General features: G+C 44.4%; 1 protein-coding gene across 1 annotated transcript; it reads right to left on the bottom strand.

Annotated features, from left to right (window-relative positions):
* Window positions 1–940: 940 nt before the first annotated feature.
* Window positions 941–27,458, bottom strand: NDUFA6 (NADH:ubiquinone oxidoreductase subunit A6). Its single transcript, XM_063427584.1, has 3 exons — window positions 27,281–27,458; window positions 16,788–16,903; window positions 941–1,121 (listed from the first exon to the last, which is right to left on the bottom strand). Exons 1-3 carry the CDS (start codon window positions 27,417–27,419, stop codon window positions 990–992), a joined length of 387 nt encoding a protein of 128 aa, XP_063283654.1. The 5' UTR covers window positions 27,420–27,458; the 3' UTR covers window positions 941–989.
* Window positions 27,459–27,567: the final 109 nt, after the last annotated feature.

Below are 27,567 nucleotides of genomic sequence, written 5' to 3'. Positions count from 1 at the left end.
GCCGCTTTGGAATCGTACCAGGAGATCTCTTGGTGCTGAGATTGGTGCTTTTGACGCTTTTTGTAGACAGAACATCCCCTCCAGCCCCACCGCTTTTGCCTGTTTGGGTGGCAGTAGTGTCGTTAGTAGTCGTTGCACGAGATGTGGCAGCTCCGTCTCTGTTGTGTTCTCGGCTATCCCTCTAATTTTGAGGTTTAGCCTTCGTCTCTGTTCTTCAATCGTTGCAAGCCGTAAATCTGTGTTTGCCTGTTGTTGTTGCAAGTCATGAACTGCCCGTTTGAGTAGAGCTGTTTGCTGGGCGTTTTGGTCATTTTCCAGTGCCCCCATGCGGTTTGTGAGGCCTAGGAGGTCTTTCCTGAGGTGGGCCATATCTGCTTGGAGTGTGCGCTGAAGGTCTGCGAGCAGATCCTTCATGATCGCTGTTGTTACAGGGGCTGTAGCTGGGTGAGAGGTTGAGGGCCCCAGGGCTCTCTGCTCTGGCGGGTATCCCGCTGTTGTTCCCAGGGAGATATCATCGGAAATCTGTGTCATTGTCCGATAAGTCGGCCATTTTGGGGTCTAGGTCATTTTGGGCTTGGCGCCACAGGTCCCCGATATTCAGGCCCAGTGTCTGCTTTTCAGGTTTAAGCTTCTTGGTTTTTCGTCCCATGTCGTCGTTGGCAACTGCTAGTATACAATGCAGGCTTTGGGGGTATGATAAAAACCCTTTGTTTGCCGTTTTTCCTGGTTTTCTGTTCGGAGCTCATGTATTGTGCAGGTCAGTGGCTTGGCTCCGCCCCCTTCCCTTTTTTAATAGTTTTATATGATTATGTTATTTACTAAAGTTTGAAATGAATAAAAACAGTGTATTGGTGCATCTGAGACACATGCACTTTATTTGTTTCTTGCAATGTCAGACATTTTACAAAGTATTGAAGAAGAAAAACAAAATGGGACTAAATTCAACTGGAAAAGTAGCAGTTTATTAAACAAAATTTCAATTAAAGCAATTAGGGGTCTTGCCCAGCATAAAACTTGGAGAGGAAATTAGTGGGTTGAGAAGTTTCAGTTTCATGGAAATAGCGCATGATGTGAGTCTTTTGCTTCCAAACCTTAATAGTTTCTTCTAGTTCCATCTTTCCCTAGTGGAACAGAAAATTAGTATAGTTAATGACAATGGAAATATAAAGTTACTCAAGTACAAAACTTTTTAAGTACTAGAATTTGCTTGCCAGAAACAAAGTCAACAATTGGAATGGTTCTACCTAAGGCATAAAAACACACAAAATGTATGATTATACTTAATTAGTGCTACAAAAACATGTATTCCTGACCCTATAGTGTTAACACCACCATATAGCCCCCCTGGGCCCTTCATGCCTCCATAAATATAGTAAAAATCTTACTGTATTCAAGCCTGAAGCTGGAAATCTGCATGCTGTTAGATTCGGAAAAACAAGCAGTCTGCTGACATGTGGTAGCCTGATCCAATCACAGTGCTTCACCATAGGATTGGCTAAGACAGGCAGATCAGGGGCAGAGCCAGCATGATTCAAACACAGCCCTGGCCAATCAGCATCTCCTCATAGAGATGAATTGAATCAATGAGTCTCTGAGGAAAGTTCAGTGTCTGCATGCAGAGGGAGGAGGTACTGCATCACAGGATGCTGTGCACAGTGCTGCCCTGTGCTCTGCTGACAGCAGATCTGAGTGGATGGAGGCATATTATGCCTGCATCAACTCCAAAGTTCCTCTGGTTCACTCTGAGTGACTGCAACTGGAGGTGTTCCTAGCTTTCAATGTAAACACTGTATTTTCTCAGAAAATACAGTGTTTACACGAGAGACTGCATGGAGCTATAGTTCTCACCTGAACAACCTCATTAAGCTGAAGTTGTTCAGGTGACTATATTGTCCTTTTAAGTTTCTATAGATATTGCTTTCCCACTAAGTTACAAGTATTAATATTTGAGGAGTATGTATATTTGTTGTGGGAGTTAAGCTCAGAAACACACTTGACTATAAACATTGTTTTTACTTTTGCAATGAGATTTCAGGGTCATGATCTAGACATCAAAAACTTTTCATCCCCACCCTCCCCCTTACAACATTATTTTCCCTTATCTAGGCAACCAAGATGGTGATATTATTTAGAAAGCTGAAGCTGTGAAAATGTGTGCTTGCAACATAATTATAAATTGTAATTGTGGATTGGGAGGAGATGAGACAGATGGAGAACAGGCACATAGCTGGGTAACAGTGGGGCGAGAAGGCAGAGGGGGAGGGAAGAGGAAAGGTTTAGCTAGTCCTGATCTAGTGCAGCCTAACAGATTTGCCCGTTTGAGTGAAGATGTTGGGTGCAGCAGCTCAGGAGTAGCTGTACTGCAGGAAGCTGTTCCTTCGAACAGCCGTGGGAACAGCCCCTCTAGTACGGGTGGGGTTGAGAGGGTAAGGAAGTCTAGACAGGTTGTGGTGGTAGGGGACTCTATTATTAAGAGAGTACATAGGGTAATCTGCCACTCTGATCGACTCAACCGGACAGTTTGCTGTCTCCCGGGTGCTCGGGTCCGGCATGTTGCCGACAGAGTGGAGGGATTATTGGGAGGGGCTGGGGATGACCCAGCTGTCATGGTCCATATTGGTACCAATGACAAAGTCAGAGGAAAATGGAAGGTCCTAAAGAGTGAGTTCAGGGATCTAGGAAGTAAGCTAAAGAAAAGGACCTCCAAGGTAATATTTTCAGAAATTTTACCTGTGCCGCGTGCTACAGCAGAAAGGCAGCGGGAGATTAGAGAGGTCAATGCGTGGCTGAAGTCTTGGTGCAGGAAAGAGGGTTTTGGGTTTTTAGAGCACTGGGCCGATTTTGCGCTTGGGTACAACCTGTATAGTCGTGATGGATTGCACCTAAACGGAAGAGGGTCTGCTGTGCTGGGGGATAGGATGGCTAGAAGGTTGGAGGAGATTTTAAACTAGTAGTAGGGGGGGAGGCTCAAAGCAATCTAGAAAAAGGAGATAGGATAGAAATGAGATGGGCCTTAGCTCAGAACAATGGGGGTGGAGATGGGGGGAGGGGGAAGCTCAGAACAGAGGAGGTATGTAATATTGATTCACAAAAAGTACAAATGACTCATGGTAATATTAAATGTATGCTTACTAATGCAAGGAGCCTATATAACAAAATGGGGGAACTAGAGGCAATAGCATACACTAAACAATACGATATAATAGGCATAACAGAAACATGGTGGGATGAGACACATGACTGGGCAGTTAACTTAAATGGGTACACATTATTTAGGAGGGATAGGAAAAACAAGAAGGGTGGTGGGGTATGTTTGTATGTCAGCCATGAGTTCAAGTCAAATCTTAGGCATGTGGAGTGTGACGAGGAAAATGTGGAAGCTTTATGGGTAGATATCTGCTTGGGGCAAACAAAGGGAAATACGTTATTGGTTGGGATATGTTATAAACCACCAAATGTAAATATTAATGAGGAAGAACTGCTGTTAGAGCAAATTGGTGAAGCTGCAAATCGGGGGAACACATTAATTATTGGAGATTTTAATTACCCAGACATAAATTGGGATAGAGGGACTAGTACTTCAAGTAGGGGAATCCGTTTTTTGATGACACCTTTATGTCACAACTGGTACAAGGACCAACTAGAAAGGATGCTTGTCTGGATCTCGTTATAACAAACAATGTTAATCTTTTAACCAACATTCAAGTAGGGGAGCATTTGGGAAATAGTGATCACAATATGGTAACTTTTGAAATAAACTCAAAAAAGCAAAAGCATGTGGGGTATATTAAAACGTATAATTTAAAAAAAAAAGCCAATTTTAATAAGATTATGGCAGCTCTACATATCGACTGGCATAAACTCTTTAGTGAAAAGAACACTGAGGAAAAATGGAAACTATTCAAACAAATATTAGAAAGGTACATTTCACAGTATGTACCATTGGGTAATAAATATAAAAGAAAAATTAAAACCAATGTGGCTTAATAGAGAAGTAAAACAAGAGATTAAAAATAAGAAAAGGGCTTTTAAAGCCTTTAAATCGGACCAATCAGATGCATCCTATAAGATATAAGGAAGCCAATAATACTTGCAAAAAGGCAATTAAAGTGGCTAAACTAGAAAATTAGAAATTGATAGCCAAAGAATGCAAAACAAACCCAATATTTTTTCAAGTACATTAATTCTAAAAAAAACAAAAAATGAAAGTGTAGGTACACTGAAAACAGAGATGGGTCTGTTAGTCAATGAAGACCAGGAAAAGGCAGAAATTTTAAATAACTATTTTTCTTCGGTATATATTAATGAGGATCCTATGGCAAGAGATATGCATATGATTGCTGCAACAAACTTGCAGATAACTTGTGATTGGATAACTCGAGACAAGGTGCTACAGCTATTAACCCCTTAAGGACAGAGCTTCAGAAGCTTGTCTTTCACTTAATGACAACGGCATTTTTTGCTATTTGCGTTCAACTGCAATTTGCTTTTTACTTATTCATTGCACCGACACATATTATATACCGTTTTTTAAAGGACAGAAAGGGCTTTAATTTGATGTAACACATATATATATAAATGCTTATTTATTATTAAAAAAATACAGAAATATGCAAAAAAAATAATTTTTGTGTGTTTTTTTTTTTACAGTTTTTGCAATAATAATGTGTACATAATTAGTGCAGGTTAAGGAAAGTAATTAAAAATAAATTCATTTAGTTGTTCTGAATTACAGAATATATAATGTGTCTGGGATTTTAAGTTTTTTTTGGTAGTTACAGGTCACAAAGCACAAGGAGTAAAATACACTTTTTATGTGGAGCGATTTTAGAATTTGGTATGTTTGTCTTGTAAGCCTAATAGCCATAAAAGAAAACAAAATTGCCACACAAAAGTATATATTTATATAAAGTAGACACCACAGGCTATTTACCTAAGGTTGTTTTGACACTTTCTACGTAGCCATTTTACCGCCAACCTCTGCTAAATATTGGAGTAAAATTGTGTTTTTTGGGGGTTTTCGCACACAAACTTATAACAAAGAACTTCTCATGTGTATTTTGTAAAGTTGGTGTGTGCTATTCCTGTACAAAGTTTTATTATGTGTTCAGTTACTTCTGCTGAGTACAACGGTACCCCCATTGTATGTCTTTGGCACTATTTCGTGAAGCTACAGTGCCATATAGGAGACCTGTCCTTTTCAGTATTCACAGTAGAATTTTGAGAGACGGATTTAATGAGCCTATGCTTCCATTTGGGGTATTATAACAGTTTGACTGTTCAAAAAAACCCCACAAAGGCCTACCATTTGTAAAAGTAGACACCCCAGGGTATGTCATAAGGTGCATATTGTGCCTTAACATGCCCCCATTTTTTTACCATTACATGCCAAAGTATGTGGTAAAAAATAATTTTGTGCATTTTTTACATACGGATTGCATTTTTGCTGGGCATTTTGTATATTTCATATGTGCCACTAAGTTCAAACCCCCCAAATTATGCTCAGCTAAGTCTTCTGAGTAAAAGGACACCCCCATTGTATGTCTATGGCACTATTTCGTGAAGCTACAGTGCCATATAGGAGACCAAGCCATATCAGTTTTTACCGAACTTTGAATTTTGACGCCGGGCCTAAGTGCAATTTCCAAGCATCTTCGCAGGTTTTAAATTCAAACTACCCCACAAAGGCCTACCATTTCTTAAAGTAGACACCCCAGGGTATTTCAAAAGGCATATTTTGAACCTTAGCGTGGGATCATTTTTCCGCTAGCGTGTACCAGGTGTAGTGGTAATAAGCGTTTTTTTCTGCCTTTTTGACACACAAAGTGAGTTTGCACAGTATATTTTGCAAACCATATGTGTACTACCACTGTATAATACTTCATATGTTGCTCAGCTATGTCTGCTGAGTACAAAAACACCCCCGTATGTACCTTTGCCAGGTATATGTGGACATCAGAGGGGCACATTTGGGACACAGCCATTCCATTTTTTTTTCCAACTTTCAATTTTTACGCTGTGCCCATGTCCCATTTTAGAGTATTTTACCAGGCTATATAATCCAAATACCCCATAAAGCCATACCATTTCTTAAAGAAGACATCCCAGGGTATTTTAAAAGGCATATTTTGAACCTTAGCGTGGGATCATTTTTCCGCTAGCTTGTACCAGGTGTAGTGGTAATGAGCGTTATTAAATGTATTTTTTTACTTTTTAAAACTTTTTTTACTTTTTAAAACTATTTTTTAAACTTTTGTTTCGCTTATTAATTTTTTTAAAGTTTCCTAAACTTTCGTAAAACTTTTTTTTACAGATTTAACATTTTTCTAAGCTTTTTCTTTTACCGTTAACCCCTAACTAGCAGTAAGCAGCACTAACAGTAAATTCCCCATTTTCCCATAACTTCCACCCACCCCAGCTAGCAAAATATTTAATTATACAATATTTAAATTAGTTAATTAAATTAATTTAACCCCTGAGGGTTAAAAAATAAATAAAAGTTAATCATCAGGGGTTAAAAAAAATTAGATCACAGTATAATACTGTGATCTGTATTTTGATCACTGTAGGCAGTGATCGACTGGCAGGGAAGGGGTTAATTTTTATTTGGACTGGGTAAAGGGTTTATTTTTTTACATTTTTTACTTAAACGTTATTAAAACTTTTTTTAACTTAATTTTTTAACTTTTTAAAGCTTATTTTTAAACTTTTTTTAACGTTAACCCCTAGTTAGCCTAATACTAAATCCCCCAATTCCCCACTAACTTCCACCCTCCCCAGCTAGCTAAATTTATAACTTTAAAAATTTTTAATTAATTAATAAAATAAATTTAACCCCTGAGGGTTAAAACAAATAATAATTAACCCTCAGGGGTTAAAAAAAAAAATCAGATCATAGTAAAATGTAATCCCTGCCAATTGATCACTGTAGTCAGTGATCAATTGGCAGGGAAGGGGTTAATTTTATATTAAAATGGGTAAAGGGGGGGTAAAGGGGGGTGGGATTTTAATTAAACTTTATTGTTTTGTCACCAGGGGGCAGGATCACTGAAGATCCGGCTCCCTGCACTTCACACAGAACCAGGAAGTGCAGGGAGGCGGAGGTGAGTATAGAGAGCACATGTGCCCGCTCTGGCATGCTGTCAGAGCGGGCACATGTACTCTGACAGCCCGATCCGGTGCTCCCGGTCTGCCTCTAATGCAGAGGCAGACCGGAGCACCATTAACCCCACGATCGCCGCGATTGCGGCGATCTGGGGTTAATTTTAACGGGTGACGGACGAGGTCCGTCACTCGTCGTTAAGGCAATACCCAGAGTGACGGACCTCGTCCGTCACTCGTCGTTAAGGGGCTAAAGAAAATGAATGTAAATAAAGCTCCGGGGCCTGACGGTATCCACCCACGAGTACTTAAGGAGCTAAGTGGGGAAATAAGTGAACCTCTGTATTTAATTTTTCAAGATTCTTTTGTTTCAGGTATTGTACCGGAGGATTGGAGGAAGGCAGATGTTGTTCCTATTTTTAAAAAGGGTTCAAAATCCTTACCTGGAAATTATAGACCTGTGAGCTTAACTTCTGTGACTGGGAAATTATTTGAACGGCTATTAAGGGATAATATTCAGGAATTCATTGGGAAGAACTGTGTTATTAGCAATAATCAGCATGGTTTTATGAAACATAGGTCATGTCAAATAACCTAATTGCATTCTACGAAGAAGTAAGTAGAAATATAGATCAGGGTGTTGCAGTGGATGTGATCTACTTAGATTTGCCAAGGCATTTGATACGGTTCCTCACAATAGGTTAGTCTTCAAACTAAAAGAAATTGGTCTAGATGAATATTCTTGTTCTTGGGTAGAACATTGGCTTAAGGATAGAGTACAGCGAGTTGTCATAAATGGGAAATTTTCAAGCTGGACAAAAGTGGTAAGTGGTGTCCCTCAGGGTTCTGTTTTGGGACCGCTTCTATTTAACATATTTATAAGTGATCTTGAAATGGGCATTGAAAGCCATGTATCAGTGTTTGCAGATGACACAAAACTTTGTAAAGTAATAAAATGTGAGCAGGATATTGCCTTGCTGCAGAGGGATTTGGATAGATTGGGGGACTGGGCACTAAAATGGCAGATAAAATTTAACATAGAAAAATGCAAAGTTATGCACTTCGGGGTTAAGAATGCACAAGCAATTTACACCCTAAATGGTAGTGAACTAGGGATAACCACACACGAGAAGGATTTGGGAATTGTTATAGAAAACAACTTAGGTAGCAATATGCAATGTCAATCTGCAGTTGCTAAGGCCAGTAAGGTTTTGTCATGTATAAATAGGGGCATAAATTCTCGAGAAGAAAATATAATTTTGCCGCTTTATAAATCGCTGGTAAGACCACACATTGAATATGCTGTGCAATTTTGGGCACCTGTTCTAAAGAAGGATATCAAGGTGATGTAGAATTATTAAAAAATCTTTATTGAACTTGTATTGAATTATTGTACTAACTCCATTTTAACCCTCACATTGAGACAAACCCTCCATTTTGTCCTCATTACCTGACTTCTCCATTTTAAAACTACATTACATGACAGAATTTCCCAGCACATTTAATACAATGAACAGAGACCGTATGCTCTATAAGGACATGACTAACTCAGAAACTGCTGAATTTCCCCTAACTCGCAACATAGTATAATTTGAAGGCCATGAGAACACTGTACTAATGAAATGTTCTATTCATAAGAGACCTTGCACCTGACCACAAGACCTGACATCACCGACTGTGTAAAATGACGCTCAAGCCCCCCTTTCCACCGAGTAAACCTCATGCTAGGGAAGATGGCGCTTGAGCCCTCTGTCCCCACCCGTGTCCAGAACAATACCACCTATCGGTGGGTGGACACCTAGCTAACCACTTAGTTTTTGAGCCAATTAATTATATTGATAGGTGGACACTAACCCCGACACTTAACAATTAATCCAATTAATGATGTTTATTTACTGATATCTTGATAATCAATGATGACGCAAAATGCCTCTTAAAAGGGCCTGCGAGCCCGCTCTTGCTTCACTTGCCAATAAATTTCCTCGAAGTTATTTTAACCTGAACTCCGTGTGTCAGTCTGAATTACTTCAGCGTATATACGCAATTTAATTTTCTCTAATTTGGACAGGAACAGATAGACATTTAAACATCTTTGTTTATTGCTAAAAAATACCATAACAAATTCACTAGAAAAAGTGCAGAGACGAGCTACAAAATTGATAAAAGGAATGGAGCATTTTAGTTATGAAGAAAGGTTAAAAAATGTAAATCTCTTCAGTTTGGAAAAACGGCGCCTTAGAGGGGATATGAGAACATTATACAAATTTATTCGGGGCCAGTACAAACCATTATCTGGAAATCTATTCATAAACAGGGCTATACATAGGACACGAGGTCACACATTTAGGCTTGAAGAAAGGAGATTTCATCTAAGGCAAAGAAAAGGTTTTTTTACAGTAAGAGCAATAAGGATATGGAATTCATTGCCGGAAGAGGTGGTTTTGTCAGAGTCTATACAGATGTTTAAATTGCAATTGGATAAATACTTGCAAAAACATAACATACAGGGATACAATTTCTAATTAGTGGGGTAATAGCTGCTTGATCCAAGGAGACATCTGACTGCTATTTTGGGGTCAAGAAGGAATTTTTTCCTATTTTTTTTGCAAAATTGGAAGTGCTTCAGACTGGGTTTTTTGCTTTCTTTTGGATCAACAGCAAAAGCATATGTGAGGAAGGCTGAACGCAAGTCTCTTTTCAGCTATGTAACTATGTATATGAAGAATGTCTAAGATTTATTTTCTATTAAATTATGTAAAGGGAAACAAGTCAGAAATGTCTCTATTATAATACATCATACACATAATGTATTAAAAAAATACTTTATAAAAGAGATTGTAAAGTTGTACAGAATAGAAAAGCTGACTGCAACTTCAGGTCGGCCCCTGCCATCAGAGGCCTTTCACTCTGGTCTATGGAATCTGATCTTATGCCATAAACTCCTATACATCAGTGGTTTATGAGCTGGATGGATTGAATCCTTTGGGAATAGATTAACAGGAATTTGATTAGTTTGTCACAGGTAAAATGGATTTGTGCACAAGGATTGTCAATACTATTGTGCCAAATTTCATTTTTATTAGGGATTTAGTACTGCATTTAAAAATAAAAATGTGACAGAATTAAATACATTTATACACACACACCAATGCTTCTTTCTCTATTAGGAACATTTGATTGGGCAAAAGATCGGTAAAAAAAGACTCGGCATCACAAAGGGAGAGCCGTGGAAGAATATTGGAAGAACTTGGCCCAGCGCTGAATTTTAGGTAGTTTCGAACATTTTATTATCTTTTTTAAATAAAAATTTTTTTAGTGAGGCGGAGCTTGAACGCCAGAAAAGGGAGCTCCAAGCCTTAAAAAAAACTGAGAAAAAGCCTGAAATACCCCCTCCTCTGTGCCCCAACTGGCAAGCAAACACCCCAAGACCTCATGGGGAGAAAGGGGAAGAAAACAATACCACACAAGCCCACCTCGGGACTTACGATAGGGGAGATGTGGAGGCTCCGAATCCAACATGGCGGCTCTGCACGGCGGGTGCTCGGATTTCTCAGAGGACATATCAGAGGAGGAGGGATAACAAAGCAAAGGGATAACAAAGCAAAACAAAGCGGCATGGGAACAGACACCGAGCCGATCACTACAGCAGTCCTGAAGGCGTTACTAGCGGACCTGAAACGCAGCATCCACGAGGATGTCACAGCGCTCTGCGCCGACTTGAAAGGCCTGACAGGACGCATCTCAAAACTAGAGGACTCCTCACAATCCTAGGCTCAGTGTCACTGCACTGCAACACATCGTACAAGCCCTGCAACAGCAGAACCAGCAATATGAATACCCCCTCGCGGTGATTGAGGACGCCAGGCGAGCTTCAAACATCAAGATCAGGGGAGTCCGAGAGGACATACCGGAGGCCGAACTGCCTAAACTTATGGGGCGCCTGATACCAGCAGTGCTGCCACAAAGACAGACCACAACAATCACCCCAGCGGAGGTCTTTAGAGTCCCTAAACCAGACACGGCCACGAGGGATGTCATTCTGACCCTCCGCAACAACAGAGAGAAAGTGGCGATTCTGTCTTCCCTCCGGGGCAAAACCCCCTTTCGCTTTGAAAATATGGACCTTTAATTTTACACAGATCTGTCCTCTGGCACCCTAGCCTGGCGCAGATCGCTCAGGCCAATCACCTCAACGCTCCGAGCCCACAGGATTGACTACCGCTGGCAGTCCTCTAGGGCTCTGACGGTCCAGCGAGGATCCAATATGCTTACCCTTCAGGACATTCGGGACGCACCGGCCTTCATGCAGGCCCTGGACCTGCCTCAAGACTCTCTGCCCCAAGCGGAAATGGCCGCCAACGACAACGGCTCCCCAAACCGCACCCATGTTTGGGATACAGACCAAATCGCCCCATTCATCCCCCAAAGCTCCACGCCGGACACATTTGCAACAATTACGTCCTAAAGGCACAGAGACACCCCCCAACGGAGGCTAGGACCTGCCGCTTGGCCCCGGTAAGGACACGGTATACATCACCCGAACATCCTGACCGCTGCCGGTCTACCTCTAGCCGGGAACGGTACAGACAAGCAGGACACCAGAGACCCAATGATACAGACCACAGAACACTTACACCAACGAAAAATCCCCCGATCCCGGGCAACACTGTGTCCTCGCTCTAACGAGACTAGGTTGGCAGACCCATGTCGAGACTCTGGAGACTTATGGGCACTCACCACAACTCTTAATTTAAATTTTTTACTTTTAACTTTCTGGTTCTTATCCTGCAACCCATCAGCTAGGATTAGCTTATATGCATGCTTAATTCGTTCCTGTAGGCATCGAGAACCAAACCTCACGTTATCACATGACCCAAACATGTATGTATCTATGTACCAATATACGGCTGATTAACTTGAGTGCCCTCGTTTGCCACCATTTACTACCATTGTGGCTCTCATGACCTACACTTGTTTATATTGATGCCCCGGTCAGTAGTTTGCATGTCTACAGTTTATAGCAGGTACACTTACTGTAAAGTTGAACATAGTCTCAGATTAGAGCACTAGCTCTCCACCAGGCACGGCCTCAGCATGGCATATACTGTTGAATGAGGGGTCTTGGTTTAGTTTATCGTATTCACGTTTATGCTTAAAAATTTTAAATTCTTTTTTTTTGGTGCAATAAGAATTACAAACAGGCCTGTGGTGCCACGACAGCAGACACAGGCTCAATGATGCAGACACAGTCATGACAATAGTCAGTTGCACGATTTTTGTATATAAAAGACAGGATGTATTTGCATGTGTGTTGCATATAGAATGTGTACATCGGCATTTGTGAGATGCGTTTCTATAGAGTACAAGAATTTAAACTTTGCTTTTAAACTAGGAACATGCTTAAAGAACATAGGCTAAACATGAGAAATAAAGTGAGAAAACACACTTATGGGTTGTGCATGAGACTGTGGGTATCATGTTGTAGAGCTTGGGTGTTTAACTGTATAGATTGTGTCACTCGTTTGAGAGGTAGGGTAGCTTGTACAGGTAGGGTTAAACTGGCTCTGAGTGCTTGTGGGCCTTGTTTCTAGTTTGGTAGAAGCTCACAGGACCAGTGAACCGGATAGTTGGGGTTAATAGTGTAATAGGGTTGGGAGAATTGAGTGCGCTTAGGGCGCCGTCACGTCTCCAACCTACCCTGAGGTCCCAGTAAGGCTCCTCTTGCCCGGCATGTTGATTGCCTCCAGTATGTTACGATTTATAACTTTGCTAAATTAACTTAAATTAGACTACAGGAAAAGGTAAAAACGTTAGGGAACCTTGCCGTCCATATGACTTGCAAAATTAGGTTCGTCCGTTCCTTGTCGGGATTATCCGACGCCCCGCTGGGGTGTTACAGACTGTGAAGGATTTTCCTGTACAGCTGTCCCATGGCTTAGGTACAGACCTATTAGGTAAAGTTAAGGTAGGCATCTCCAGTGAGATTGCGCTGTGCCGAACCCTGTTGGAGCGCTTACAGTTATGGTTGCCTGTGGCCCAAAAGTAAATGATAAATTAAGGAAATAAAATGTAATAAATAGCTGGTTACAGGCTAGACATGCTAAGTGTGGCTTCTAACGGGCAGGTCTATGCATGAGGTTATGTTGGTTACAGCACATTAAGGACACGTGCTGCAAGGTGGGTATCAGGGCAGGAGAGTCTTAGCTTGCTCAAGTTCAGTGTAAGGCCAAGAGATAGAGGTGATCTGGGGCTACTACCGCTAGCTATACATCGTTGGTGCTGTTGTATAATAACGGCGGTATGGCTCAGGGAGATGCTGCCTGGAGTATATGCAGGTTAGACCAGCGTCTAGACCTGAGGTAAGATAAGCTGGTGTAGCTGAAACCAATGCAAAATATTTTAAAATAAAATAAAATTAAAAATATAATAACAATAAAAAAAATAAATAAAAAAAAATAGTTCAGTTCTACAGTTCTAGGCGTGTAGAGTAAGTACTCGGAACCCAGAGTGTGGGATAAAACATGTCCTTTGGACTGTCCCATTGGTAGGTGTTGCACCAGGTAGGTGGTGTCTGGTTACCCTGACAGCGGACGTCGATCTCCGTCGGCAGCAAGGTAGGTCTTGGTTGTTTGGGTAGTCCGCAGCCCTGTTCATGTGGAGGTCGTAGAGTAGGCGCCTGCGGGTGTCTTCCTGGGGATAAACTCTGTAGTATGTACGGAGTGTCTGTCCAGTGGTAGGCTACGGCCTGCGGGATACGTTGCTTGATTCTGAGAATCTGTGGGGATGTTCAGGAGCCTCATCACCTCTGCGGCCTCTTGGGGGGTTGCGTATCATGTGGTTGGTGTCTCCTCCGCTGACGTTGAGGACTCGGTTTGGGCCCCAGCGGTATTGGATTTGATGGAGGCGCAGGAGGGCTGTAAATGCGCTCAGGGATCTCCTCCACGCCAGCGTTCCAGCCGACAGGTCCGCATAAAAAGAAAGACAGCCCCTCAAAGAGGTACGAGGGCTGTCCTTTTGTGGCATCTAGGACCATCTTCTTGTCTTTGGCCGAATGAAATTTTAGTATGAGGTCCCCAGTGGCAGCCTGAGGTGCCTTTGCTGGTCGTGGTAGCCGAAATAGGTCCTCCAGTGTGATCGTTTTAGCTGCCTTAGGTGGCAGCAATGCCGTGAGGAGTCGCCTGATGAAATGCGGTAACTCCGCTTCTGGTATGGAGTCCGTGACCCCTCTAAGTTTGAGGTTGTTTCGTCGGTGTCTGTCTTCCTGTGCGGTCAGTTGGATTTCTTGCTGCAGGGTTTTTTGCTGCAGATCCTCGATCGCTGCTTTCAGATCCCTGATTTGGTTGGTGTGGCTGTCGGAGGAGGCCTCCACCTTTCCCAGCCTGTCTGTGATGCCCTTGATGTCACCTCTAATTAGGGCCACGTCGGCGGCTATCTTCTTATGGCGAGTCGCCATCAGATCACCAATTGCTTCCATGGTCACTGGGGTGGGGGGGGATCTTTGTGGGTGGTGGTCCCTGTGATTGGGAGTGTGTCAGCGTCGCCAGTATGGAGTCTCCCCCATCCTCATCCGACGAACCCTCCGTGAAGTCCGAGCAGCCGCCGTGCAAGGACTCCATCTTGGCGCCTCCTGCCTCGTGCGCCTGCCGCCATAGTTCCCCGATGTCCATGCCCTGTCGGGGGTTATCGGGTTTTGCTTTTTTGTTTTTCCGCCCCATTCGGCTCTCCCGGTTCCCTGTGCCGTCTCTGGGTACTGTTTGCGTGGGTTTTGGTGCTGGCAAAGTTGCTTTAGCTGTAGTTTGTCCCAGAGCACCGCGGCCATGCGACCGCTCGCTTCAGATGCTTAGCTCCGCCCCCATGCTTAAAAATTTTAACGTATGCCAATAGTTTGTTTATGCTTTAATGATGACACAACTACACTCCACACTACTGGCAGCAACGTTTACTCAACCAACATACATGCTGACATTAAGGCATTAGCTCATTCTTTTCGATGCACCTGAATATAACTGAGCCTGTCCCTAGTTGAGAATCCACATCTTACCTACCAGACGCAACAACTTAGCGTACAAAGGCGACAGGCGTGACAGTCAAGTGCAGTGAACGCGTTGTAGCGGAGGGCAGGTATTAAAGACCACGATCTCCGCTGGTTCCACGAGTAAATCCCCAGTCAGCGCTGAAAAGTAAGGCAAGTCCCCAAATCCTCCCAATAACCGGACGAAACACAGTCAACTAACTCAGTTTATTCACAAGCTGGCATATTTAAGCAGTTTCCCATGCCAGGGGTTTCCTTACAGATAATTCAGGGGATTTCTCCTAACATGCATTGTTCTTTTCCCAACAGGCATTGCTGCACGAGAAGGATACTCCCACTAAAATGGACGATTAAGTGGATTATCCCCTCGTGCAGCAGAACTGACAATTTACTTTAAAATACATATTTTCCACAATATTCGGTACTTTGAGATGACCGAACGTTCGGTAGATAGCTGGGGTCGGAGCGCACCTTTCGTGAGAATACCGCTCTGATCCCAGCTGAATTGACCGAACGCCGCACAAACATAGCTTCACATAGAAGTTCCCCTCAATCTGTCGAACATATCTAGGGGAACGATTCTAACGAAAACCGGGCTCCCGAATGGCTTGGAAGGGCAGCGGTGTTCGCATCATCGAGTAGCCGTTTTTAGTTCCAGGCACTCGACGACCAAACACCGCTGCCAAATAGACGAATCCAAGATGGCCGACCGCCGCATGGTCGGTAGTCGAACGACGGCCACCCAGAATAGTCTATAATTACCGATTGCAACATTGTTGCAATCGGTTAACAAGTGCCACACGACCATAAGTGTGTGATCTACCAGGGGGGCCCTTATTCGTTCGGCGAACGGCTTAGATCGCCGCTGTTCGCCGAACGAAGTACCTGTATGCTGGTAGCTTACGGCTGCCAGCATGCGAATCAACATAACATAACACATACACAGCAAATATACACAGCACATATTACAGCCTCCAGACACCCTTCCCATATTATAGTTCAACAGTGGCTAGGTTTGCCACACGCGTGGTAGCATTATTTTTCGCCCTTTATATTACCTTTTGTCTACAGCATGTCCTCATCCCCCTATTACCAAGCGTGCGACAAAAGACACTGCTTAGCAGGTTCATATTACCCGCTCAACCATAAATGTGTTAGGCCCACGCTGCCATCAGTACAAATCCTAGACTTATCAAACATTAACAATCACAGACAGACACAACTCATATATTGTTATTCTTTAAAGTATATAACCTGTGTAAAGTTTTTTTTTGCAAGCATGTTTAATATAAAAACTGCAGTACTAACTCATGCAATATATTGTTTGACCTCAAATTGCTGGTATCTGCTGTTGTGGCAATATCGGCACACATGTACCTTCTACACACAATAAAAATAAAGAATTAAAAAAAAAAAAAAAAAAATTACAGTGAAAAGAGGGCCCCTAAAGATAATGATAGTACATAAAGCACAAAAAGGGTTACACCAATAATATGTAGGAGTAACCCTTTAACAAAAAAAATAGTATTAAACAAATACACAATTACAACCTGTTGGAAAAACTAATCTTTAACGGATTTATTTTCAGATAGATTTCTTTCTTTTAGTTCAAAACAACCTAATATTTAGTTAATAAGCGTGGTACCAAAATTACCTTGATAACAAGTATATCAATAACTCTGGGATCTGTTACGTGGGCATTGTTCTGGAACATCTGGCGCAATTTGTCTCTTCCTTGCTTTACGGTGATATCCAGCTGGTAAACCTGGACTAAAAATGGCAAAACAAACAATGAAGGTCATCAGGGCAGCTTTTTTGTTTGATTAAATAAACTGAGTACTGTCCACACCTATAGATTGTCACACTTATAATTTGGATGCTTAGCTTCCACATTATCGTCATTTCCATCCAAACTAGATGACAATGATAAACTTGGACAATCCACAACCCAATGTTCAAAGTCAATCACGGCCATCCAGTTTGAATAGTGAAGACACTTGAGAATATGGAAGCCTAGTTTTAGAATCAAAGCAACTAAAGATGGAACAGTCTAAATGCAATATTTCTCTCCCTTATGTCGCCTTTTCTTGGCAGTTAAAGGGAAAATCCACTCCCCAAATAAGAATAAAACTGCTTAGTAGATATACACCCAATGAAAACATGCATGCGATTGGGGCAATAACAAGAGAAAAATAATAAAAAACAGGCAAAAAAATGCAGATTTCAACTCATGGGTCGCCAATAGTCAAGGTTTCAGTTTCCTAAAAGGTTTTTAATCTGAAAACTGAAACAATGACTGTTGTGTTTGTGTGTATATCAGATGCCCATAATTCAAAACAGACTTGGCATGTCCATAAAAAGCTAAGTGTCCCTGGGCACCTTCTTACCTTACAGGGTTCAACTGTTCTCAAACCTTTTAACCCCAAGGTTTTGTTTGCGATTGACAGACTGAGAATTTCAGCTGGTGCTCTCAGTCTATCATTGTCTGACCCTCTCTGCAATCAAGGCAATAATGTCTTTTTAGTGTGCAGGCCGCGCAGGAGGCAGTTCAGACAGGTGCCTTGTTGCAAACCGAGCCACTTAAGACTGTTTGTATGTGTAAGGGTTGTTTTATGTTCCGCTTTATATGTGTTAGAGAGCATTTGTATGCTAGCGGCCCGAAAGCTGCTAGCATTCATATGGTAGTTTCACAAACAGTGAATTTCAACACTGTTCGTGAAACAGACAGACTACTGAATGGGAGACCACACAAGGGGGTTGTGTGTCTCCCATTAACCCCTTAAGCACCAAACTTCTGGAATAAAAGGGAATCATGACATGTCACACATGTCATGTGTCCTTAAGGGGTTAAAGATTGCAACAATGTATCTACAGACAGTTAATTTGTGTCCCGGGTGGCCGCTGTTCGTATGCCGAACACGTGGCGGCGGCCATCTTTGCTCACGAAAGACCAGCGGTGTTTGGTCGTCGAGAGTCTGGAACTAAAATCGGCTGGACTTCCAGACCGTTCGGATGGATTATTCTTTTGGCATATTCAAGCTACCAGTATATGTTCACATTACAAGGTCTGTTCGTCTGAAACCATAATTCGAATGGCTTTTGTTTAATAATGCAGGGATCTGAGCGGTACTTTACCAGATGGTGCGCACAAATCTCAGCTATCTAATGAGGGGTCATTCGGATAAATCTAACACATTTGAGGGTAAAACAAGAACTGAGTACTGGGATGCCCAGCCTGCTTTTTATTGTGGTTACATGCAAACAGGACACTCCCAGGGGGAGGCATAAAATCACCAATCACACATTTGGTACAACCCACACATCCCCTCCCCTCAGATAAACAGATAAACCAATTATACAGTGCATATTTTCAACCAAGTTCTGGATGTACCCCAAAACCAGGGGGTACCCCTTTAAGTCTCATAGATCTCATTCAGGGGAGCAACATATCCGAAAACCAGCCCGTTCGGATGAATGGTTCGGGAGTTATGGGTTTCCAAAGTTTTGACCGACCGCACAGACTTTCTAGCCGAAAATAGTTCCACACGTTTTGGTCTTACGGTCGGTCCTCGCTCGTACGTAAAAACTCCACGAACCCTTTGCCATCCATGGTTATCCCTGTGGTCGCTGTACTCCCCATGCGAAGGGCAATCCTCCTACCGAACGGTGGGCCGTTCGGTAGGTCCAGCACGAAGTTACGTTATCCTGGAGGTCTTAGCGGTGTTCGCGTCTCCGTTTTCAGTTCCAGACGATTGCTGGCAAACACCGCTGTTCGCACGTAAGATCGCCGCGAACACGTGCAAAGTCCCGAAATGGCAGCCACCTATACGTTTACACAAAGGATTCGTGCTGAACCATACGAACGGCTGCAAATAGGGCTGAAAGGTGAAAATAGCACTTTAAGGTACACAATGAAACTAATGCTTTTGTAACAGTGCTCCCTTTCTGTGGAACACTCTGGCAGACACCGTCTGACCCCTTTTCGGGGCAGACTAAGGCTGTCCAGACCGCTGGTTATGCTGGGCTGAGGTCGGTTTGTCTGGACAACCCGTCGGCGTTGCCATTCTGTTTCCCAGGTCTGTAAGTAATGGTGAAATTGAAGGGTTGCAACGATAAACTCCAACGTAATAACCTGCCGTTATCTCCAGAGACCCGGTTCAGCCACACCAACGGGTTATGGTCGGTGACCAGAGTGAACTCCTGTCCATATAAATAGGGAGTCAATTTCTTTAACGCCCACACCAAAGCCAAACACTCCTTTTCGACCGCTGCATAGCTGACTTCGCGGGGCAGGAGCTTCCGGCTGATGTATACAACTGGATGCTCCCCTCCGTCTACTTGGCTGAGGACGGCTCCCAGCCCGAACATGGAAGCGTCTGTATGGACGATAAAACGTTTGTTAAGGGCTGGGGCCGCCAAGACAGGAGCGTTAATCAGAGCATTTTTGAGAGCCTGGAAAGCCGTTTCACAGTGGGGAGACCACAGGACCTGTTGAGGTAAGTTTTTCTTGGTCAAGTCAGTCAGGGGTTTGGCAAGTGTGCTGTAGTCTGGTACAAACCGTCTGTAGTACCCTGCCGTGCCCAGGAAGGCTAGGACCTGAGTCTTAGTGATGGGGTGGGCCAATTGGCGACAGCTTCTATCTTGGCCGGCTCTGGTCGCTGTTTTCCACACCCCACCCGGTGACCCAGGTACTGTACCTCGGCCATCCCAAAGTGTCATTTTTCTGGCTTCAGAGTCAGGCCAGCAGCCCGGATCTGATCCAGAACCATTCCTACATGAGCTAAGTGGTCCTCCCAGGACTCACTGTGGATCGCTATGTCGTCCAAGTATGCGCAAGCAAAACTCTGGAAGCCATCCAGGAGCCTATCCACCAAGCGCTGGAATGTAGCTGGGACAATCTTCATCCCAAACGGCATTACCTTAAACTGATATAAGCCGAATGGGGTGACGAATGCCGACCTGGGGATAGCCTCCGGGGCCAGGGGAATCTGCCAGTAACCTTTGCAGAGGTCAATAGTGGTCAGGTAATTTCCCCTGGCTATACGATCGAGTAGCTCGTCTACCCTGGGCATAGGGTAAGCGTCCGTCACTGTCTTTTCATTGAGCCTCCGATAATCTACGCAGAACCGGGTTGTCCCATCTTTCTTGGGCACCAAGACAACTGGGGAGGCCCAGGGACTATCGGAGGGCTCAATTACCCTGAGTTGGAGCATCTCATCGATCTCCTTCATTCCTGTCCTAACTGCTTCGGGGATTCGGTACGGAGCCTGGCGCAAGGGAGCTTGTCCCGGAGTAACTACCTGGTGGGTGGTTAAGGTAGTGTACCCTGGCTTCTGGGAGAAGGTGAGGTGTTTGGACTGTAGGAGTTGGTTGAGCTGCTCCCTTTCAGTGGGGCTAAGTCGGTCTCCTATCTGAACCTGAGCTACTATACCTGTGGGGGGACTCTTTTCTAATAGGTCTGGAATGGGTAGACTGTCGGGGTCTTCCTGAGGGGGACAACATACGGCCGTCACGTTCTCTGGTCGCTCAAAATATTCCTTGAGCATGTTTACATGGAATGTCTTTCTAAGATTGTTGTCATGGCAGCTAGCTATGACATAAGTGGTGTCTCCCCTTTTCTCTACGATCTGGTAGGGGCCCTGCCAGGACGCCTGCAATTTGTCTGTCTTCACCGGCTTAAGTACTAACACCTTTTGTCCTATGGTGAAGATTCTCTTTCGGGCCCCCCGATCGTACCATACCTGCTGTCTCCTCTGGGCCGACTGGAGATTAGCCCGCACTGATTTGGCTAATTGTTCCATTCGGTCCCTGAGTTGCAGCACGTATGGCACAATGGGGACACCGTCAGTCTCCATCTCTCCCTCCCAGTGCTCCCGGATCAGGTTTAGGGGTCCCCGTACCTTTCTTCCGAAGACCAACTCGAAGGGAGAGAACCCTGTCGTTTCCTGGGGCACCTCCCGATAAGCAAATAGGAGGTGCGTCAGGAAGCGTTCCCAGTCTCGGTATTCCTGAGTGAACATTTGCTTGAGGGTCCCATTGAACCTCTCACAAAGCCAGTTCGTCTGGGGAGCTCAGGAGGGACTTAATTTTGCAAACCTGCCAGAGTTGTTGGGTCAATTGAGCCGTAAATTGGGTGCCTCGGTCGGACAGGATTTCTTTTGGAAATCCTACCCGGGAGAACACCTGTACTAGTGCATTCGCTACCGTATCCGCTTGTATGTTGGATAGGGCGACAGCCTCTGGGTACCTGGTAGCGTAGTCCACTACAGTAAGAATGTAACACTTACCGGAGGGACTAGGGGTAGCCAGTGGTCCCACTAGGTCAATAGCAACTCTGCTGAAGGGTTTCCTCTACAATGGGCATATTTACTAGATGGGCTTTAGGGTGATCGCCTCGCCTTCCTACTCGTTGACACACATTGCAGGTATTACAGTAAGTTCTAACGTCAGCGTGTACCCCTGGCCAAAAGAACGTGTGAGTAATGCGGTGTAGGGTACGGGTTACAGCTAGGTGGCATGCTAAGGGGATGTCGTGGCCTATCTTGAGTATTTCTTGACGGTATTTGTGGGGCACCACCAGCTGTCGCCTACGCTGTCCCCTTTTCTCTGTCAAGCGGTATAGTTTCCCTTTTTCCCATAAAAATGTTTCGTTATCTGCCCAGCCCCCTCCGGTCTCTGCTCGTTCCCGGTACTTTTGTAAGGTCGGGTCAGTCTTGGTCTCGAAAGCATCTGGGGTGTCCCAGGGTATGGGGCCTAACATGTCAGGCAAGGTCGGGGTAGGTCTTACCTGTGTCTCACGCACTGGTGAGAGTTCTCGCTCCGTCCGGGCTTGGGCAGTCACTGGGTTCGCCTCGTTGTTGTATACTGGAGCATAGGCAGAAGTCAGGGGGCCCAAATCGTTGCCCAGTAGTACTTCGGCAGGTAAATTATCCATTATGCCCACGTTCACAGCCCCCTTTCCCGCTCCCCAATCAAGATGCACTTTAGCTGTTGGAATTTTGTACACATCCCCCCGCCACTCTAACTGCCACAGTCTGTCCTGATCGCTTGTGCTCCGGCACCAAATGACTCTGTACCAGCGTGATAGTAGCCCCTGTGTCTCTCAATCCCTCGGTAGATCGCCCCTCGAGCCATACCTTCTGCCGATGGTGCTGGCGGTTATCTGAGGCAGCATATACAGGGTCCGCCTCGTGAAGCGGCCCCAAATATTCCTCCATAGGGGCCTCTTGGTTAACACAGAGGGCCCGGGCAGGACGATATGACCCAGAGGGGTAATTGTAATTCCTGGGTGTCTGGTGCGTATTAAGGGGGCAGCTAGCCATGAAATGCCCTGGTTGCTTGCATCGGTGGCAAGTCGGTCTGGGACGATCAGAGCTGTTATTGGGTGGTCCTGAGTGTCGGGCGGGCCCTGCGGGCACCGGGGCTCGGAATTCAGCACGAGGGGGTGCACGGTAAACCTCTCTGGGTTCGACCCGTGCTGGAGCTCGGTAGTTCGTGAAGACGGGAGTCATAATGTTCATCGGCCAATCTGGCTGCTTCTTCTAAGGTAGAAGGTCGCCTGTCTCACAGCCATTCCTTCCCCTGCTGCTCCATGCCATTATAAAAATGTTCTAAGAGAAACAATTGTAAAATTTCCTCACCGGTCACAGCTTTACTTCCGCTCATCCAGTGATTTGCCGCTCTCCGCATTCGGTGCGCCCATTCCATATGGGTATCGTCGGGCTTCTTTTTCGTGCCCCGAAACTGTCGGCGATACGTGTCCGGAGTTACAGCGTACCGTCGTAACAGTGTCTCTTTAACTAGCTCATACTGTGTCACTTCCTCAGCACCCAGAGTACGAAAGGCTTCCAGGGCTCGCCCGGATAGTTTCCCAGACAATATCGTGGGCCACTCTCTGTTGGGAATCTGGTGCAGGGCACATTGCCTTTCGAAGTCCGCCAAATATTCATCAATCCCTGTCTTGCTCTCTAGGAAGGGTCGAAATGCCGCATAGGGTATCTTGGGCCTCCCAGCATTTTCGACAGGGATGATTACCTGCGGGGCTTCTGCATTGCGGTGTGCGTTCGCTAGGTTGAGTTCGTGGGCTCGAGTCTTTCGTATATCCTTGTCCGCTTCCGCCATCAACTGCTGCACCAGTTCCATGGATGGGTTCGGCCCGTATAGTGAGAGCCTCTCGCGCACAATCCTGGTTTTTTCGTCACTAATCGTGGTCGGTGTTTCCGCCATTGTGAAGCTCTGATCCAGTTCGGTCAATTCTGCGATCAGCTCTCTCCTCGGCCGGTTGCTGGCGAACCCCCCTCTGCTTTCAAGTAAATCCTTTAGGGTTGTACGCTTCAATTTTTCGTAAGCGCTCTCAATCCGTTCTGTACCTCTCCTAGGAAATCCAGGATAGTCCCGCCGCTGCCACCAAATGTTATGGTTACCCTTAGTCTTGCTGAGAGATGGACCGCTTAGTAGTCTGGATTCCTATTGCTGAAGAGGGGAGAAGCTGCTTTCCATAGTATTCCATACAAGTCCTGTAAATGTAGAATAATCCCACTAGCTACAGTACAGCTAGGATACCCTTCTGCCCACAAAACGAGTCAAAGCTGCGATTTGAGGGTCAAACAATGTCAGGATCGGGTCAGGGATCCAACACGCAAAGTACAAACAGGTACAGGGTACGTATACCGGACCTTAGAATGGCCGGACTAACGTACAGAGAGTATAGAGAATGGTCAGAGACAAGCCGAGGTCGAGGGAACGAGAGGACAGGTAAGCGAGTAACAAGCCGGGTCAAGGATAACAGAGGTAAACAGAGTAAGTCAAACAAGCCGGGTCGTAACCAAAAGGATAACTGAAAACACCAGAGCACTGTGTGACTAGACAGGCTAGAACCACGACAGGGCAATGAGCAACAGGGCGAAGTATGTTTAAATACCCTGGCTAGAGAGGATAGACACGCCTCCGACGAGTCCTGATTGGTCTCCAACGGATTGAGTGACAGGTCGTTCCGGATTGGCGTCATGACGTCGGTCTCCGGGCACCATGCTACATAAGGAAGTAACTCCTTCGCGGCCGGCGTCTATGTGAACGGGTCGACCGCGAGGAACAGGAGAAACATGGCGTCCGGACGGATAAACGTCTAAGTCTCTACCTCTCTCGGAGGTAGAGACCTCAGGTACCCTGACAAACAAGAACTGAGGACTGGGATGCCCAGCCTGCTTTTTATTGTGGTTACATGCAAACAGGACACTCCCAGGGGGAGGCATAAAATCACCAATCACACATTTGGTACAAACCACACATCCCCTCAGATAAACAGTTAAACCAATTATACAGTGCCTATTTTCCACCAAGTTCTGGATGTACCCCAAAACCAGGATAGGATAGGCCTTGTTCAGGGGAGCAACATATCCGAAAACCAGCCCGTTCGGATGAATGGTTCGGGAGTTATGGGTTTCCAAAGTTTTGACAGACCGCACTGGCCTTACGGTCGGTCCTCGCTCGTACGTAAAAACTCCACGAACCCTTTGCCATCCATGGTTATCCCTGTGGTCGCTGTACTCCCCATGCGAAGGGTAATCATCCTACCGAACGGTGGGCCGTTCGGTAGGTCCAGCACAAAGTTACGTTACCCTGGAGGTCTTAGCGGTGTTCGCCTGTTTGCGTCTCCGTTTTCAGTTCCAGACGATTGCTGGCAAACACTGCTGTTCGCACGTAAGATGGTCGCGAACACGTGCAAAGTCCCGAAATGGCAGCCACCTATACGTTTACACAAAGGATTCGTGCTGAACCATACGAACGGCTGCAAATAGGGCTGAAAGGTGAAAATAGCACTTAAAGGTACACAATGAAACTAATGCTTTTGTAACAGGGTTAAACTCTGTATGTGCTGCCTTTCAAAGCAAAACGCTGCACATACAAACTTTAGGCACCATAACCACTTCAAGTCACTGAGCGGTCCTGGTGCTTGATAGAGACAGACTGATTATCAGTTCCGAGGATTATTAGTGCGGATATTAGACATATTTCTGATCATCTATATCGGTCATGTAATTTAACTTACTCACTTCTCCTAGTCACTACGCAACGTTTTCCGCATCCATAAACTCCAGCGGCCACCCAAAGAGGCGCCACGTCACAGTCCCTACTTTGTCTCAGTATCCCTCTCGACTGGGTAGGAATTTCAGTGAAATTCTAACACACTCCTAATGAGTATTTCAGAATGACCCTATATACCATCTCTACATCCTCCTGTATACTTTACCTTTCCAATAAAGTCCTTTAAAAAAAAAAAAAAAAAAAAAAAAAAAACACAAAACCCAACATTTCTTATACAATGTGCACTTTGTGTTGCCTCAGGTCTTGTTTTAAGCCCAGTAAGCCTTACTTCAGTAGTGGGGAAAGTGATGGAAACCATGTTAAAGGATAGGATTGTTGAACATCTAAAAACACATGGATTTCAAGATCAGAGACAACATGGGTTTACTTCAGGGAGATCATGCCAAACTAATCTTATTGATTTTTTTGATTGGGTAACTAAAATTATAGATCAGGGTGGTGCAGCAGACATTGCTTACCTAGATTTCAGTAAGGCTTTTGACACTGTTGCACATAGAAGGCTTATCAATAAACTGCAATCTTTGAGTTTGGATTCCAATATTGTTGAATGGGTAAGGCAGTGGCTGAGTGACAGGCAACAGAGGGTTGTAGTCAATAGAGTATATTCGAAGCTTGGGCTTGTCACCAGTGGGGTACCTCAGGGATCTGTACTTGGACCCATTCTCTTTAATATTTTTATTAGTGATATTGCAGAAGGTCTTGATGGTAAGGTGTGTATTTTTGTGGATTGATACTAAGATATGTAACAGGGTTGATGTTCCAAGAGGGATAAGCCAAATGGCAAATGATTTAGGTAAACTAGAAAAATGGTCAGAGTTGTGGCAACTGACATTTAATGTGGATAAGTGCAAGATAATGCATCTTGGACGTAAAAACCCAAGGGCAGAGTACAGAATATTTGATGGAGTCCTAATCTCAACATCTGAGGAAAGGGATTTAGGGGTGATTATTTCTGATGACTTAAATGTAGGCAGACAATGTAATAGAGCAGCAGGAAATGCTAGCAGAATGCTTGGTTGTATAGGGAGAGGTATTAGCAGTAGAAAGAGGGAAGTGCTCATGCCATTGTACAGAACACTGGTGAGACCTCACTTGGAGTACTGTACACAGTACTGGAGACCGTATCTTCAGAAGGATATTGATACCTTAGAGAGAGTTCAAAGAAGGGCTACTAAACTGGTTCATGGATTGCGGGATAAAACTTACCAGGAAAGGTTAAAGGATCTTAACATGTATAGCTTGGAGGAAAGACGAGACAGGGGGGATATGATAGAAACATTTAAATACATAAAGGGAATCAACACAGTGAAGGAGGAGACTATATTTAAAAGAAGAAAAACTACTACAACAAGAGGACATAGTCTTAAATTAGAGGGACAAAGGTTTAAAAATAATATCAGGAAGTATTACTTTACTGAGAGGGTAGTGGATGCATGGAATAGCCTTCTGGCTGAAGTGGTAGAGGTTAACACAGTAAAGGAGTTTAAGCATGCGTGGGATAGGCATAAGGCCAGAGACTAATGAAAGTATTTAGAAAACTGGGCAGACTAGATGACCCGAATGGTTCTGATCTGCCGTCACATTCTATGTTTCTATGTTAAATACTAATTGTTCAGAGGGATGATAGTGACACTTCAGGGATACACAGCACATTACCAAAGCCGGTCCAAAGCCAAGTTGATGGCTGAAGCTTCGACCTTTTTCAGCCTGACCCTTGCCAAAAAAAACTAAGCAATCCCTCCTTTACCTTTTGAGGTATTTTTTATCTCAATGGCATTTGGCACTTCAAATCTGTCACCATGAGAATTTGATAAAGATTTTTATCTTCGTGAAATACTCATAACAGAGCTGCTTTAACAGTGTACAAAACACAAAGCAATTTAAATCTATTATTTTTTTTTTTATATATTATTACTTAAATCCCTGTGAGCCCATGTGTGTAAATGGGACTCTGTCACTCCAGCCGGTGTCAGTGTACAAGCTGCCAGTGTTGGAGGTCAATAAAAAGGACACGGCCGATATCATTACTAGAATGTGCCTTACCCGTATTGGGAACCTCACGGTACCATGCCCGATACAGCTCCCGAACTCGACGTTTCGCTTCCCCCAAATCGTGGCTCAGCAGCGGTCTCACGGCAGTAGCTGCACGAACCGATGCATTTGCAGCAGAGGTCGCCGCCATCTTTCTCCACCCTCCCCAGACAAGCACTAAAGCAGCCAATCAGCAGCAAACGTATAGCAACGTAACGGAGACCTAAACAAGAGAGTCCCAGACAGCTTCTCGCCTGTTCTTTATACAGCTTTATACTTTCCTTGGGTGCCCCACCCCC

Source organism: Pelobates fuscus, chromosome 7 (assembly GCF_036172605.1).
Source record: "Pelobates fuscus isolate aPelFus1 chromosome 7, aPelFus1.pri, whole genome shotgun sequence".
Taxonomy (NCBI): domain Eukaryota; kingdom Metazoa; phylum Chordata; class Amphibia; order Anura; family Pelobatidae; genus Pelobates; species Pelobates fuscus.
Note: the sequence above shows the minus strand (reverse complement) of the source record. Positions and strands in the feature narration are given on the sequence as shown.